This window comes from Trypanosoma brucei, chromosome 10 (assembly GCF_000002445.2).
Source record: "Trypanosoma brucei brucei TREU927 chromosome 10, whole genome shotgun sequence".
NCBI classification, from domain to species: Eukaryota; Euglenozoa; class Kinetoplastea; order Trypanosomatida; family Trypanosomatidae; genus Trypanosoma; species Trypanosoma brucei.
In genome coordinates this window covers 2,693,204-2,708,427 of record NC_007283.1, presented here as the reverse complement: position 1 = coordinate 2,708,427, position 15,224 = coordinate 2,693,204, and the positions used below count along the sequence as shown (strand labels likewise).

The window sequence follows — 15,224 nt, the reverse complement described above, 5'->3', positions numbered from 1 at the left end:
CACAATTCTTTCCCCTTGTTTAAGAGTACAGTTTTTTTTAAAAAAAATTAAACAAAAACAAAAATGAGTGCACCGTAGTGCTGATCGAAAAGCTCAACTCCCCATCACATTACCACTTCAGGCGGTGCGGAGCATCACCCGGCTTGATAGTGAAGACGGAGTGCAAGTACCCGGCCATCTCCTTACCCAGTGGATCCTTCTTGATCGCCTGAATAAGCGCAGTGTCGATCGCATTCTGCAGCTGGGCACGCTCATCGCTGACGGTTCCCTTCGGTGCGGCCTTGGAAGTCTTCTTCGCCTTGCTCTCCGCCTTCTTCTTGTCCTTGTCACCCATGAACTCGCCCTCAGACTTCACCCGCTTCTCCTTCTTCTCACGCTTGAAGATTTCAGGGGTGATGGCGCTCGTGTCGACACCCGTGAGGTCCACCCTCGTCGACGTCGCAATAATGTAGCGCGAGTCAATGCGACGAATAGGAACACCGCTGTACTTCATCGGCCCAGAGATCACCAGTGGCCCATTCTTGGGCAGCTGCTTCAGAATGACAGCACGGCGGCCACGGAAACGACCAGCAAGAATGATGGCAATGGTCCCGGGCTTGCAACTCTTGCGCACCGTCGAGTATTCGGGGCTCTTGCGGCTCACCTTCTTCGCCTTCTTCTCGACAGCCTTCTTTGTGGCAGCGGGCATTTTAGTGATACGTGAAGAGCTTTAGATCTTTCACGTGAGAGGCATAAATTAAACGCAACGGTAGGAATGAGGTTGGAAGGAAAGAAGAATAAGTCATGCCACAAAGAAGAACCAGTAAAGAACAAAATCATTGCCTCACAAGAACATAGGAAAAAATGGAAAAGTGAAAATATAACCACTCACATTTACACGAAAGTATGGGCGTTATTAGATCGTATACGCGAGCAGGAAAGGCTGGGACAATATCATCTACACACAGCCGTTGTTCTCCTTTGCGTTCTTCCCTCTCCACCGTGGCCCACCCACACTCGAATGAAGTTCCAAAACAATTTTTTAGGGTGAAAGTTAAAGGACACAAACGTGAACGCAGTGTATTCGCACAACACGACTCCACCACCGCCACACCTACCTTAACATCTGAACATCCCACTCCGTCAACATATCGGAGTGTTTGCAAATAATGTGCAGCACAGGCAAAAGCGCAGGCATTTGATATGATTCCGAGCGGAACACTTCCATAAGCGGCAGCGAAAGGTCCACTTCGTAATACTTAGGGTCCTTTACACCACCATCAATTTTGTAAACGACGAGAATATCGTCAATGCGCTGGTAACGTCCCCTGTCGTCCCATGGAAAGGGCATCAACTCGTCCAGCAGCTCCCCTACACACACATCACAACTCACATCTTGCATAAAGTCGGTCTGTTGATACTCATCATACATGAAAAGTATGGGCACATGTAACAGACCCTCAGAATCGAAGTAGGGCTCGTGGTGCCCGTACACCCCCATCTGTTCACTTGATACCTCGGCTCTGGGCGAACAGCGAACACCACTGGAAGTAACACAGCGAAGTGTGCTCGAGGTCTGCGCCGCTTTCACACGCGTGCTGAGGTTTTCTTTCTTCTTTTTGGACTCAGCCCTCTCCTTTCCCTCACGACAAACACGCTCGATGTCAACGAAGTCTTCCAACGCGCGCCCAACCGGTGCGGGGTTCGTTCGACGACCTTTGGCAAGGAGGTCCAGTGCGAGATCGTATTTCCCGATGCGCTCCGCGCATCGAGCGGCACGATAGTATGCCTTGTAATAATCTGGATCCAGAATGATGGCACGCTGAGCATCCTCCAAGCCATGCCCATAGTTATGGATTATGTATTGTGCCAAACTCCTGTTCGCATACAGCTGCGAATTCAGAACGGGGTCTTTACACTTGGCAGCTAATCCTTCTGTGTAGCAGTGAACAGTGGCGCGAGCGAGATTCTCCTTGTTCACTTGCTTCGGGTCGAGAGCCAACTGAATTGCTCTGTTGCCGTGTTGTTTCCTACTCTCGGCGACCTCCTCGGGTGGGACGTCATCATACGCGATGCTGGCCAGAGCGGCGCAATCTGCGTTACGCTGTAAATCCTCTTCTGTAATATTCTCCATGAATAATGGCATCTGCTCCCACGCAGAGGAATCAATTTTGTAGTCACCACGGCGATTCCATATCTCGTCAATCTCATATTGTAGGTCCCTGATGTGTTCCCTTTGCCCCTCCGTCAGTTCTTTACTGGTGGGCACTAGGCCGGACAAATCCATTACTGATTCTATGCACCACTGAGAGCCAAAACAAGGCACGGTGGGAAGATTAATTACAGATCGAAAGAAGGGTGTAACGCATGCACAAATGCAAAGGTGTGCACACAGTCGGGGTTGCCTCATCCATCCAGCACCCAGTTCTACCAGCGTCGTTCCCAGTAAACAACACAATTCAGAGAAAAGACTGAACCTCTCTCCTCTTGGGTGCTCGACACAGGGCAAAGAGGCACTTGGATAAGCTGCGTACGAAGGCAGTAAGTTGAGCAACACATGCAGACCGCAACCACACAGCAACACAACGACGCAAAAAAAAAAAAAAACGACAGCAGAACCAAAGTTCTCACTAGTACCACGTCCGCGGTATCACTGGTTTGGTCCTTTGCATATAATCCTTCCAGCGGGGAATGTTAACTGGCTTTAAGAACTTTGCATCGGGATCTTTCGGGTAGTCAACTACACGGACATACGGCGCGAATGGCAAGAAGAAAGTTTGCTGTGGTTCCTTCCAGATGTTCTCCCTTGTCACAGGGGGCAGCGTCTCCCGTTTTGCCTTCGTCACCTCAGGGTCCTCTACGAACGCGTACTGGTGTACAAACTCGTGCTCCTCATTAACCCACCAGCGGTTGTACTTGTAAGGTACCTCTTCCGCTTTTACATTCCCCTTTGCAGCATTTCGGAGGCTCTGTTGTCGTGCGTAACGCTGCAATGCCAAGCGCCTCGGAAGGTGCACGCGGTGGTAGTGTTCTTTGAAGCTGTCAGCGATGGCGGTGGTGGGACGAAACATTCGCCCCGACTCCTGCCTAACAAACTAGTCACACGCACACACACACACACACACACACACACACACACGTGCTGTTAACAGGATAATCAAACTTCAGGGGACACAAGCCGATAAACAATAAACACGCAGTTGCAACAAGTTCCTGCGAAAGACCTAACGATAAACTCTATACTGCGGTCGCCTGTATTATACAGAATTGCAAGTAAAACCAAGCACGGTAAATGATGCGCGCTCAGCCGTTCAAAGCAAAAGAAAGGGAAAAAGAGGAAAGCCATAAAGGAACCGATGTTGTCGGTGTCGTTCCCCCAAAGGGCGCCAAACAGATCAAAAAGGAAGCAACAAAATACTAAGCAAACGAAAAAAAGACGGCGTGGTTCTGTGACATCCGTGGTCAGAGACAGGAAACAACTACCGCGAACGTAGGTTACAGGCGGAGGCTGGGATAGCCAATCTGAAATAGAGCTGAACCACAAGATGCCAGTATCGAGCAGTCACCATTGTGGGAAGTAAGAGGGGACGATAGATGTGTCACAGCGGTGCTGAATAACCCTTCTCCCTCACCAGCTGTCGGGAGTGATACCGAGTTGGCTGAAGACACCTGCAACGAGCCACGTCCTCTATCACTTGAGTCTTGCAATTTGGGAAGCCTAAGCGACTTTACATTTCCGTACCGCTGCGCGGTGAAAGTTTTGTCAATGACTGCGCCATCACTGTCTAAGATGTCAATGAGATGAAGTGTGTTAGCGAACCCTCCGGTGCATATCTCGCGACAATTCAAAAAACGGAGGTGGAACCGCTCAACAGCACTGCTCTGGAAGAACTGGTCAAGTTCGCGCCGCAGATGCGGATGAACCTCCCACCGCTGCACCACGTCGTGCTCCTCACTGTGTGCTAATTTTGACGACACCAAACCTCCTTGGAAGCCGCCCGCAGATGCTCCAGGACGCCTGACGTCCCAAAGGCAAACGCCCGTGGTATCGCGCCCGGCCACATAACGCCCACATGGGCTGAGTGTGCAATCCAAAAGCATGCTGTTGTACGTCATGTCATTTTCACGCAAGGTGCTTCTGAAAGTGAGCGGAGATCGGTGAAGCAACTTGATTGTTTGCCTTGTGTCCACAACACGAACTGTACCAGATATACTTACCACAAATAGCAAAAATGGTTCGTGGGGAAAGCTTTGAACGGAACAAATCATTTCTTGTGCCTCTTCATCACAAGGGGGCTTAACGCTGTACGTCTCAATTGAGGCTTCAGGATACTCTACGCACCACAACTTGACAGTTAAATCATCGGCAGAGAAGAACTGTGTCCCATCCGCTTGTGGACACAGTGAATTGATGTTGTACTCGTGGTTCAATGCGTATCGAGTGACCTGCTTCATTGCATTTACCATAGTTCCATGGGGAGGGTTCAACGTTAGAGATGAAGTTTGGTTGCCTCCTAAGCAGTCCACCGCTGAAAAGGAGGAGGGCGACTCCCGTACCCTCACGATCTTATACAACTTTGGGAGTTTTTCGTTTGCAGTGAGCAGATACGTCGAAGCTCCTATCTGGGGTAGAAAGCATACGGCTTGAATGTTGGGTGTCACCTCAACATTGTTCAGGGGGTCAATAATTGAAGTATAGGCTTGACGACCCACGGCAAATTCGTAAGGACGGTGGGCACGAGAAGTAGTAGAGGCACCTGCGGGGTCCTCCCTCCCACCTTCCACGTCACCGCTTTCCTCGTCCAGTCGCCTTTGCTGCATGACGAAAACTCGGCCAGAACGGTCACCGAAAGCCACATGCTCCCCCGAACTACTCACCGCGAGAGACGATACGTTCCGTGACGAATTCCTACATATGTCTCCATGTGGCTCGGCAACCACAGACCACGGTTTCCCGGACGCATACGACTCAAGCAGTGTAAACCTTCCGCGTCCCATCTGAGAGCCGGCCAACGAACCCCGTGAAGATGTTGCCGCTCCCCGCGTCTTTTCATCGGGTGAGGAAGCGCTGGCACCTTCGAGTGCCTTCACAGAGGAAGAGCACCTAAAACGCTGGTGCTCGAGCAACGTTTCTAGAGGAGAGGAATGGCGCAGCGCGCGCTCCCTACGCCGTACTGCCTTGCCCCTGGACATCGCAGAGGACGACCCCCGACTGGGGGAAAGCCCACCTGTGGAGGAGACTCGTGTGTGCGATGGGGGGGAGGAATCAAGCGTCTGTGATTTGGACCGCGTACTTCTGAACTTCTCACCAGCTTCTTTCGAAACTGAGGAAACTTGCTGCTTGCCAGTGGGAGTTTCGGCCACACCCTTTGATGGTGTCTCCCTAAGGAACGTGCTGCTTTCCGTGCTCAAGTTCCGTGAGTGAGTTGGCCGGGGCGAGAAGCACCCCGGCACAGCAGTTCCAGAGGATCTTTGAGTGCTTCCACCACGCCCAGTACTTTCCGAAGCGGTCCCTAATTTGGAGGACATAGTGTACTCTGTCCCGTCCTGTTGCCAACGCCGTTTTTTCCCCCCACCTGCGGAACAACTCTGTGCTTCAACCTATTAGACGTAATATACAGCACCTCCTCTAGAGCAGAACACCCCGCACCCACTTCTGCCTCGTTTCTGGCCCCTTTTCTCCCTGTTCCCCTTCTACCGTCCTCCTGCACCGGTTGCCGGATCAGAACAACGACGTGGGGTGATATCGTAGTGGAAGTGGCTCTGAGAGACGATGAGGTGCGAGGGAGAAGCAAAGGCATGGTGGAAGAGCGCCAGTAAGAGGATTTGTTTTTCGTATGAGGTCACTGGTTATGTGCACAACAGCGCGATAACATTGTCAGGTAAGAATATTACACTCAAACACGCACATTAACATGTGAAGGTGAGCAGGCACAGACAATATGGGGAGTAAAATGCACACACAGAGGACGCCAACAGATCGAAAACACTCAGCACAACAAAACAAAAGAGACCCAATAGTATCACGTAAGCAAAGGCACGTGCACTCGCAGCGATACGTAACAAAAGAACGTTTACCACTCCTACACCGCACCACCACCATCCCTCCCCATCCTTTGCGACGGCAAGCAAAAGTAAAGGGAGAGACTCGCCGGACCGGCGCGAAGTGAACTAGTACACACCAATTGCTCAGCACTAACTTCGCATATCCTTTGCGTTCTTCACTACCTCTTCATATGAAAACTCGAACTTCTTGCGGAACGCCAAATCCTGGAAGTCGTATCGTTGTCTGTCCCCTTTGTTGTACATGCGATGACTCACCCACTCCACTGGGCACTGCACGCGCCGCGCCTGCAGCTCCCTCCACCAATACGCATCTTTATACTCTGGAGGCACGGGAATGTTGTAAAACATCTGATCCGGTACCAAATAAGACCGTTCATCCCAATGTGGGTCGGGTACCTCGCGCCACGTTTCAACATCCATATGACGACTAGCATGCACGAGCTTGCGAGGATCGTACATCGGTAAAGGATCCCAATTGTAACGGTGTATCGACTTCTTCTGCAGCAGCCGCTTGAGCTGATGGGAAAACATGCCCTGGCCCTGCTTGAACACCACAGGGTTCTTAAGTTGCAAGCCAGTCACTCGAAACATAACGTACTATTTTTTTGACCTCACGAAAAAAAAAGGGCATGGATCGGCAATAACGACAAATCCTTCAGCGTGCACCACCGGTAGCCAATTCGAGGCCGGAAGGTGATATACGAGGGGAAAACGCCCCGGAGCACCAGGCAAGGACTTTTTCACGAATGGAGTAAACGGAGCAGAAGTCGGTTTAAAAAAAGTGCAGACACACGCACTCACGAAAGAAAAAAATGTAAACGACACGGAAGATGCCCCTCCACAGCCCTGAGAACGGGGAAAGCTCAGGCAAACGTGATGAACCCACACTACTCGCGGTTCGGAAGCGTTAGCGAGCACTAACAAAATCTCAAACAAAACTTATCGTGCTTTCAGCTCGTTCTATGTCTCGTAGAACGCTCTCTCTGTGCTCACACGTCGGTAGTTCCGGGAACTTTACCTAGCTTTCATCCCTCCTCCCTTCCAACCTCACACCCTACGATTGCACTACAGAAGATAACGATTAAAAGAAGGATAAAGTGTGTACTCTATGACGAACCGACACACGACCCGTTTCCCCCAGGGCAACGCATCCTTTTTCAATTGATTGCTTATGTTTTGGCTCTTTGTTACTGTACCTTCCAAAACACAGTCACTGCCTCCTATACCTCCGTGTTCATTGTAGATGCATCGGGACGCACGCACTTTCTTTTCTTTTACACCACCTCCCATCCCCTATTTACCCGTGCACAGCGGAGAGGGGAAAAAATGCTCAAGTAAACGGAGAATTGCTACCCTCAAACAGCACCGACAGTGCTTGTGACCCCCAGTTGAGCAAAGGAGCGGGGGAAAGCTGCCTTGGGGATAGGCACGACTCCCATACGTCGTCACTTCCACAACGCCGCGATTGTTCACATTAGAGGGGGGTGCCAATACAATTGTTCTATTCTAAGCAGTATGAAATTAACGACAGCATTTAACTGCTCATTTGTCTATGCTCAACGCCCACTAGGTAAAATCACTCAAATTTTGCCTCCATCTCCAACTTCATCACTGGCCCCACTGTCGTGGCCAGCAGATCCCACGTGCCCTCGCCCCCCCCCCTCTCAAAGCAGTGCTGGAGAAAGAAACAAAGTGAGGGGGAAAGAAGGCAGTATACTTACCAAAGCACGCACGTTGTCACCTGCAACTATTTGGACCTTATACCTACACGCACCTGCCCTGCCTCTAACGTTAACGTTACTTGTGTCCTCAATTCTCTCTTAGCGTTGGCAGCGCACACACACACAGTGGCCGTAATACGGGCGCAGGCGTGCGCGAACCCAACGGAGGATCTACCTTTTGGTCACTATTATGTAACATTGACCCTCGTGTGACAGGGAGACCATTCTTCCTCGGCTGGCACAATCATATTAGTTGCGGACCTTTCTTGACTTCACCCTCTGTTGCTTCTTCCCTCCCGCGGCACCGCTTTGCTTAAACTCTTCTGAACCTGAACGCACGGCTCCGACGTCTTTATATAATGCATAACCTGAAATTGGCCGACCGGACAACGGGGTCAAAACAGCTGGCGTTGGCGTCGTAGTCGCCTCCTCAGATTCGTCAAAAGCAGGCCCCCGAAAATCTGATTTCCCTCTCGAAGACACCCGTTCCGTGCGCTTCCTAAGCGTTTCGCGCATTTCGAGGAGCTGCTGCAACTTCCCTTGTAACTGAATGAGAGATTTGGCGATGGCTTCGGCATCATCCCCATCTTCCTGCTCGTCAAGGCGTCCTTCCAGTTGCTTGATATCTGCCAACACTGCCTTCAACCGAACCATTAGCTGCTGCAGCTCCCTCTCATCCTCTTGTGGCGTGCTTTCCGCACACTCAGCAGAGTTGTCATTAGCAGAGTCCGTAACATGATCGGCGGGGACAAGGGGGTCCAAAACATTACCCGGTTGCGGGCGGTTCATTCCACCAACAGAAGCAACATTATCAGATCCATGCGCCCCAACGGGAGCCTCCAGTGCCTCACGATAGAGATCGTCGTCGGCAACGGCGGAAGCTTCGATATCTTCGGCCTCGGCCTCAGCCAATGCTTCTGCAACACTTACGAAGGGGGGAACCTGAATGCCACCAGCATCCGCCGGCCTCCCCGAACGGCGCAGCCGGTCCTGTTCCACCCGCAGACGATTAATTTCTCGTCTCCCATTGATGATTCCCTGTTCGAGTTTCGTTATCACCCGACGCTCCGTGGCATGCTGAAGCCGCTTCTCCATCAAGGTAATCTGGAAGCGGATGTCACTTATTTTTTCCTGTATATCGCAGGGCGAGTCACCCCTGCTTTTCGCCTCCTTCATCTCCTCTTCCCTTCGAGCTCTGTCACGCGCTGTGGCCCACGGTTCCTTAAGTTGTACCATGCGGATAAATTCATCTAACTCCTCCAGTTCGGCCCTCGAAACCGCGAGAACCGCCATAAGCGTCATGTCATCCTCATCTCCCTCAACGTCCATTTGACGCTCAAGCTCGGCAATTTCCTTCCGCAACCGCTTGGATGCCAGGTGTAAACCGTCGTACTGCTCAGGAGTGCAGGATAATTCAGACGGTGATCCTTGTTCTGCCGAAGATAGCGACGCCGATTCATGTTTCATCTCCTCTGATGCAACACGACAGCAGCCCTCACCGTCTGCGTCGCCGGAGAAAACGGGGGTACACTCCCTCTCAACAGCATGTACGACTTGGTCCTTAACGGGCATCTCGCCCGCTGCTTTGTCACTCCATATCATGGATTTAGCCTCATCCAGTTTCCGCTGAAGTTCGGCCTCAGCCTCCAAGGCCTCCTGTTCTTCCTTTTTTTGACGCTCCAGTTCGAGTTCTGCATCACGCTGCGCTTGCTGTGCCTTCTCGCGCCGCATGTTTAGGAGTTTCAAGCGTTCTTCGTGCTTACGAAGAAGTTCGTGCTCCATGGCTCGAGCACGCGCTTCAGCTTCTTCTCGTCTCATCCTTTTGATTGCTTCATCCTTTCGCTCTTTTTCCAGTCGGCATCGCTCCTCCTCCATCAATGCTTCCTCCTTTTCACGCTCAGCAAGGTTTTTCATGGTCATCTCTATTTTGACTAGTGTCGACAAAGCCTCATCCATTTTTTTCATGAGACTCTCCTCCTCCCGCCGGTGCTTTTCACGGGCTAATTCTATTTCTCGCTTCAGTTGGATCGCCGCTGAAGATAACGATTGGATTTCACGCCCATCCGACAATCTGGCTTGCACCACACGTTTGGTACCCTTTTCAGCCACACACACCGGTAGCGTTGTGAAACCCTCTTCCTCGAAGTTATCTCCAGCGACATTACAGTTTTTTCCCCTCTGCTGGCTTGTGTTTAGTTGATTTGCTTCGAACTCACCGGTAAAAACCGAAACAGGTTCATCACCGGCACTGATTTCATCCCCCACCCCCACTCCGGCTGCTGCAACCTTTGGGATCGGACAGTTCTTTCTTTCCATCCAGCGAGCGTTTGCACCATGATCATCACCCTCAATCTCCACAGAAGCGTGACGCTCAACATCTCCCCCTTCCATTCGGCGCAACTGCCGCATCTTTTCCAGGCGGTCCTTCAGGCGAGAGAGATCTTTTTGCACTTGAAACAATTTCTCCTGCAACTCACTAGCGCAGTCAATGCTGCTCGTTGCAAGGAGGCGACGACGCAGCAAAGATGCCTCCACTTTTTTTTTGTGATAAGCATTGCTGAGTGCCTCGTACGATTCCGGAGTGTAGATGTGGTTGTCGCCATCAAATGGCTTCCCTCCCGCGATACCAAAACTTTTCGGGACATCATCATTAATCATTGTGGCTCTTCTTTTGCCAAGTGAGAAATCCCTGATGCTGCGCCCCGACGGGTTCCTTGCCTGTTGCAAGGGTGCAACCACCTCCACACCGTGGCGTAGTCGTGACCCCTCGTCTCCGTCAACGTCTGCAGCCTCTCGTTGGATACACTCAAATACGCCCTCAACGCTTTCTTTGTCGACTGTCCTCGCCTTCTTTGATCTTGAAGGGCTCCAAAGCGCGGGGGTACCCATAAGCCTAATCGCTTCAGTTACGGATGGCTCCGTTTCTTCGGACGGTTTACGTCGCACCAAAAGTCGTGACACGGGGATGGGGCGCTGCTCCGCCGTCCGCACAGGATCCTCGATAGCGACGGCGCTAGGCTTTTCGTCTCCTGCGCTTAGCTCTAGCTGTGCAAGCTCGATGTATTCCATAAACTTGGAAAGATAAAGAAGACAATCACGGTCTGACATGATCTCATGGTCCCACCCAAATCTCATCATGACTATCTTTACAGGTTCCCACGAAAGGTGAATACTTTCATATCGTCGGCGGAGAAAATCCTCCACGGACCAATCTAGGATAACGTCGGTATCGGCTGAGTGAAACAGGTGAAGGCGGCGACACGCCTTTAAATCCGACAGAGAGCCCTTGAGAAGATTGGGATATATGAACGGGGCCATTTGATGCAACTCTGCGAGGGTGAACGGATAGTCAGTGAGCTGTAATAGAGGTCGTACGCACAGATTAACGGCATCTAAGTTGTAATGACCCGCTGCCCTAATCTGTTGCCGCTGCCGTGCAGCATTTTTTTCGATGCGGCGCAGCAAGTCATCGAAAAAGGGGTGGTTCTTTACCCTTCTGAACTTGTCGACAGAAACTGCAGAGCTGGCCGCAAATTCATCATCGTCTTCTTCGTAGCCGTTGTCTTTTAAGTGCGATTCATCAGCGTCTTTTACAATGCTACCAGAGCTTCTCTTGCCAACATATCCTTCGTACCTTTGCATCTCGGTGATCTTGTCGTTCTCAGATGATGTTGCATTCCCCCATCCGGGACCCCGGTCCGCAACCGCGCCAGCATCGGAGAGCACTGCCGAATCGCCACAATGTTTTTCCTTCCCTCTTCTTTCCCTCATCATCTCGCGCTTGACGACAGAGTTTACACCCACAGTGGGTGAAGGAGATGATTTGGAGAATGTCGCATCCCCCTGCCTCGGACGGCACTTGTTACCCGCCTGCTCCACCTCGTTATAGCTGTAAATGCGAGTAACATCTTCATCGTTATCAGAATGGTTCTTGTTATCGTTTTCTATGGCATATCGGTTAGAAAAATTGCTCGTAAGGATAAAGGTTTTCCGCTTAGGCTGACTGATGACGTCGCACTTTTTCTTTATTTTCGAAAGCATCCGCTCCTCCTTCTTATTTTCTTCCCTTAGGTTTTCGCGGCCCAGTTCATTACTAGCCTCAGTTTTTGTCCCACACTCGCGTAGCACCCCTCCTCGCGCATCTGAGAGTACATACTTCGACCTGGACGGCCCAGTTTGCGCCTTCTTCAAGGTGCAACTCACTGACCCTCGGAGCCGCTCCCCATCCACATCAACACTGGACACGATATCATCATACGGTCGTCCCCCGTACGGCCCCTTGGAAACGTCATTTCTTCCGGCCTTATTGCCGTTCCGATTATCGCCATTCCCAGTGAAACAGCTTGTGGCACGACTCTGCGCTCTCGGTATGAGCGGAACCACGGCAGTTGCAGTCATACGACGCATCATCCTGCCGAGTTCGTCCTGTCGGTACGATGGGCAAGTGGCGGCTGCCGCTTCTATACTGTGCGGAGTGGTTTTGTACGGCAAAACACTCACACGGCCCTCCCTTACCAGATCCCTATAATCAGTAACTTCTTATTTAGGTCACAAAATAGAGGAGGGAAAGACTAAATGTGAAAAAAGATAACTGGGCACACAAAAAGCCCAGTGAACCTGTGATGCAAATGGGTCTCGTGACATACAGTCGACCAGAAAAAAAAATGTTTACGAGGGCATGTGCCGCAACCTATTTGGTCCCTTGGTTGCACCAAAAGGATACTCCTCTAACAAAAAAAAAATAGCAAGGCAGCCACTTGATACGTTCAGAAACATGTACGCGAGGCAGGTATTGTGGTTGATGAATTGCACACGCACAAAACTATTCATTGGCTAGGACGTCGACGAAATCCTCGTAGAAGATAAGACCATTCTGTGGATCGGCGGCTGCCGCGATCATATTTTCCATTTCCTCATCAGTGAATGGCTCCAAGCCGCTGCGAAAGAGGTGGCGCAATTCCTCAGCTTCCATGTAGCCACGATTACCGACGTCCAGAGTTCGGAAAGCTGCATATATGAGCTCTTCGCTGTCGCGCGAAACGTGCATCAGGGGACGGTTTTCCGAGACACTGTGGCGCTTCTTCCGGTTACTTGTTGGTGCTACAGAATCCTGACGGGTGATTACGCCGCTCATGAGCGCTCCCACAATTATCTCCTTCAATGGACCCACAGGCACACAACCCCTGGAAACAGTGTCTCTCTCCTCCACCATCTCAACCAAGCTAAGCACCTGATCGTTTGACAGGTTGAGCCCCATGGCTCGAGCGATGAACCCAACGGATAACGTAGGCAGCTCCTTTATCTTAGCAGCGACCGGATCAGCAATCCCACCATCTATGGCCACATGGGCCTCGATGATATCGTCAAACTGCTTAGAAAGTTGTTCACGTCTTGATTCATCCAGGGCCGACGGTAGCAATTGCTTCGACCCGATTGTCACACACCCCTCAATGACAACTTCAGCCTTCTTGCTTTTTCGAGGTGTCGATATTGCTTCCTTTTTGGACATCACACCCCTCCTAATGGAACACCACAGGTGATGTATGAACACAGCAGAAGACAAAAAAGTTCACAATACACAGATACCCAACATTTGTTTCCTCCAAGCTCAGTCCTTATGCGCAGCAACACATTATGAAAATATCCAGCTGAAGAAGAAAAAGGCTTTCCCTGGCGTGCATAACCGCAGTGATACCCAGTGCACCGACATGGGATACTGCTGTACACCCACAAAACCCCAGGTAAATATAACCCATCATACACGGAAGGAATACCAAAACTCCTCCACTTACAGCACCCGGGTACCCCAAACAACAATGCGGACGACCAAGAAGCTCAAAACAAAACAAAACAAAACAGGAACCAATCCCAAACATGCAAATGTTTTCCAGACGCAAGAGGCTACATGATTACCGGCCCGTGTAAACACCTCCAGAAGGAACATGCGGAAAACTGGTTGCCGGAGCACGAACAAAAATAAGCAAATAAAACATTTAAAGGCTCTCCCTACCCCTCTAAAAGACCACACCTAATGGAAATGAGTGCATCGATGGATTTAACAGGGTGTTATTACCCTTCACCAACTCACACTTTTGTAACGGGTAGTCTTTCCTTGCCACCACATTAACCTACCACCGGCGCCTACTCGGTAACGGACGGGAAACCAAACCAAAATGGTAGGAAGGGCGGCATAATACCAAGGACGCACATACATCGTTTGAAAGGTAAAAAAATCATACCCTCACACCTGCCGCAACGGCAGTGATGCACCACACCGTCGAAGCGCTAACACGGCAAAGGTGACTAAAATATCGCAGTGGTCTTGGGTTTCCTATATCACACAAACCACGATCGCAATGACCGTTTTTACTCCTCGCTAAAAACAGGTCACTCTTACGAAAAAGAAAAAAAACTCGTAAAGTTTTTGACCCAGCTTGAAAGGTCGCGATCGAACAGAAAAACTATGAAAGTTCCGAAAATAAAAAAACAGGCTTAGAAAATCCTTCCCACCACTATCGAAAGATATATGTAGTCACTCATTCACCGATGTACTATGAAAGTGGCTATAAGTGCCTCACGCAAAAATAGTGCATTTTCCTGAAGAGTTTAAGGATGTTTGGTGTTGTAGTAGGAAAGGAGCAGCACCTCTGTCAGAAACAAGTAGTCTCCGGCGCGGACACCGTTGGGTATTAAGCAGAATCCCCTTGCATTCTTGAATCGTCACTTTCCTCGCTTGTCCATTGCATTTACCCGCGGGCGTTAACATGCTGCCCGAGATCCTACGTCAGCTTGTCCACTGAAAAATAACACGTTCTAGAATCATACGCAAGATAAAAAGCATTTTCCCCGTTGTTTTCTTTGTGAACTGCAGTTTACCAACCCCCTGTCCACCGTCTACTATATCAATGCCTTCGGACTGCATACCTTTTTTTAAGGGATCCCTGAGTGTGTATATGCGTGTGCGCATGCGTTCGGTTGCTTAGAGCATTGGCTTCAGCCAGGAGCTGACACCCTCCACACCCCCTACACGCACAAACACAAATACTCGACCGATACAGAAACGCTATATCTACAAGCAACAAGCGCACCACCAAACTCACACGCATAAAGCAAAAGCTCATCGGGGCACCACGCAAGTGGACCCATGCCCTACAAATTGTGGTCGCTTATGATGCGCCAAAGCGTACTTTCCCTTCAACCGTCGGCACACGCCACGTCAACCATCTCATCCACGCTTCAAGGGAGAATGAAAATGCCCAACAACGATAATATGGCTGTCTTTCGTCGCTGCCGTATTTGCCCTCCTCCGCCAGCACTATGTCCAGCATCCTCTCCTTCTCAGTTGTTGATGCATAGTGGCACCCATAACAGAAATCAGCAAAAACAAGGAAATATTCGACGTCTACAAGCTGATAAAAAAGTACATTTATACTTAATCTTGTGTTAGCGTTTTTGTTT

The 15,224-nt window shown here is 50.5% G+C and overlaps 7 protein-coding genes across 7 annotated transcripts, besides 3 other annotated features; all 7 read right to left on the bottom strand.

The window, feature by feature from the left end:
- Positions 1-31: 31 nt before the first annotated feature.
- Positions 32-52: a sequence feature (AT_rich).
- Positions 53-109: 57 nt separating this feature from the next.
- Positions 110-688, bottom strand: Tb10.26.0560 (60S ribosomal protein L6, putative; the record flags this gene model as incomplete). Its single annotated transcript, XM_818254.1, has 1 exon — positions 110-688. One exon carries the CDS (start codon positions 686-688, stop codon positions 110-112), a length of 579 nt encoding a protein of 192 aa, XP_823347.1.
- Positions 689-1,093: 405 nt separating this feature from the next.
- Tb10.26.0570 (hypothetical protein, conserved) lies at positions 1,094-2,389 on the bottom strand (the record flags this gene model as incomplete). The annotated part of the gene is made up of 1 exon (XM_818253.1): positions 1,094-2,389. One exon carries the CDS (start codon positions 2,387-2,389, stop codon positions 1,094-1,096), a length of 1,296 nt encoding a protein of 431 aa, XP_823346.1.
- A 220-nt stretch (positions 2,390-2,609) lies between these two features.
- Positions 2,610-3,050, bottom strand: Tb10.26.0585 (hypothetical protein, conserved; the record flags this gene model as incomplete). Its single annotated transcript, XM_818252.1, has 1 exon — positions 2,610-3,050. One exon carries the CDS (start codon positions 3,048-3,050, stop codon positions 2,610-2,612), a length of 441 nt encoding a protein of 146 aa, XP_823345.1.
- A 29-nt stretch (positions 3,051-3,079) lies between these two features.
- Positions 3,080-3,118: a microsatellite.
- Positions 3,119-3,474: 356 nt separating this feature from the next.
- On the bottom strand, positions 3,475-5,172 carry Tb10.26.0590 (protein phosphatase 2a regulatory subunit, putative; the record flags this gene model as incomplete). The annotated part of the gene is made up of 1 exon (XM_818251.1): positions 3,475-5,172. The coding sequence occupies one exon, from the start codon at positions 5,170-5,172 to the stop codon at positions 3,475-3,477; it is 1,698 nt and encodes a 565-aa protein (XP_823344.1).
- Positions 5,173-6,174: 1,002 nt separating this feature from the next.
- On the bottom strand, positions 6,175-6,576 carry Tb10.26.0600 (hypothetical protein, conserved; the record flags this gene model as incomplete). The annotated part of the gene is made up of 1 exon (XM_818250.1): positions 6,175-6,576. The coding sequence occupies one exon, from the start codon at positions 6,574-6,576 to the stop codon at positions 6,175-6,177; it is 402 nt and encodes a 133-aa protein (XP_823343.1).
- Positions 6,577-8,015: 1,439 nt separating this feature from the next.
- On the bottom strand, positions 8,016-12,176 carry Tb10.26.0630 (hypothetical protein, conserved; the record flags this gene model as incomplete). Its single annotated transcript, XM_818249.1, has 1 exon — positions 8,016-12,176. One exon carries the CDS (start codon positions 12,174-12,176, stop codon positions 8,016-8,018), a length of 4,161 nt encoding a protein of 1,386 aa, XP_823342.1.
- Positions 12,177-12,588: 412 nt separating this feature from the next.
- Positions 12,589-13,275, bottom strand: Tb10.26.0640 (hypothetical protein, conserved; the record flags this gene model as incomplete). Its single annotated transcript, XM_818248.1, has 1 exon — positions 12,589-13,275. The coding sequence occupies one exon, from the start codon at positions 13,273-13,275 to the stop codon at positions 12,589-12,591; it is 687 nt and encodes a 228-aa protein (XP_823341.1).
- A 327-nt stretch (positions 13,276-13,602) lies between these two features.
- Positions 13,603-13,624: a microsatellite.
- Between the last annotated feature and the right edge of the window lie 1,600 nt (positions 13,625-15,224).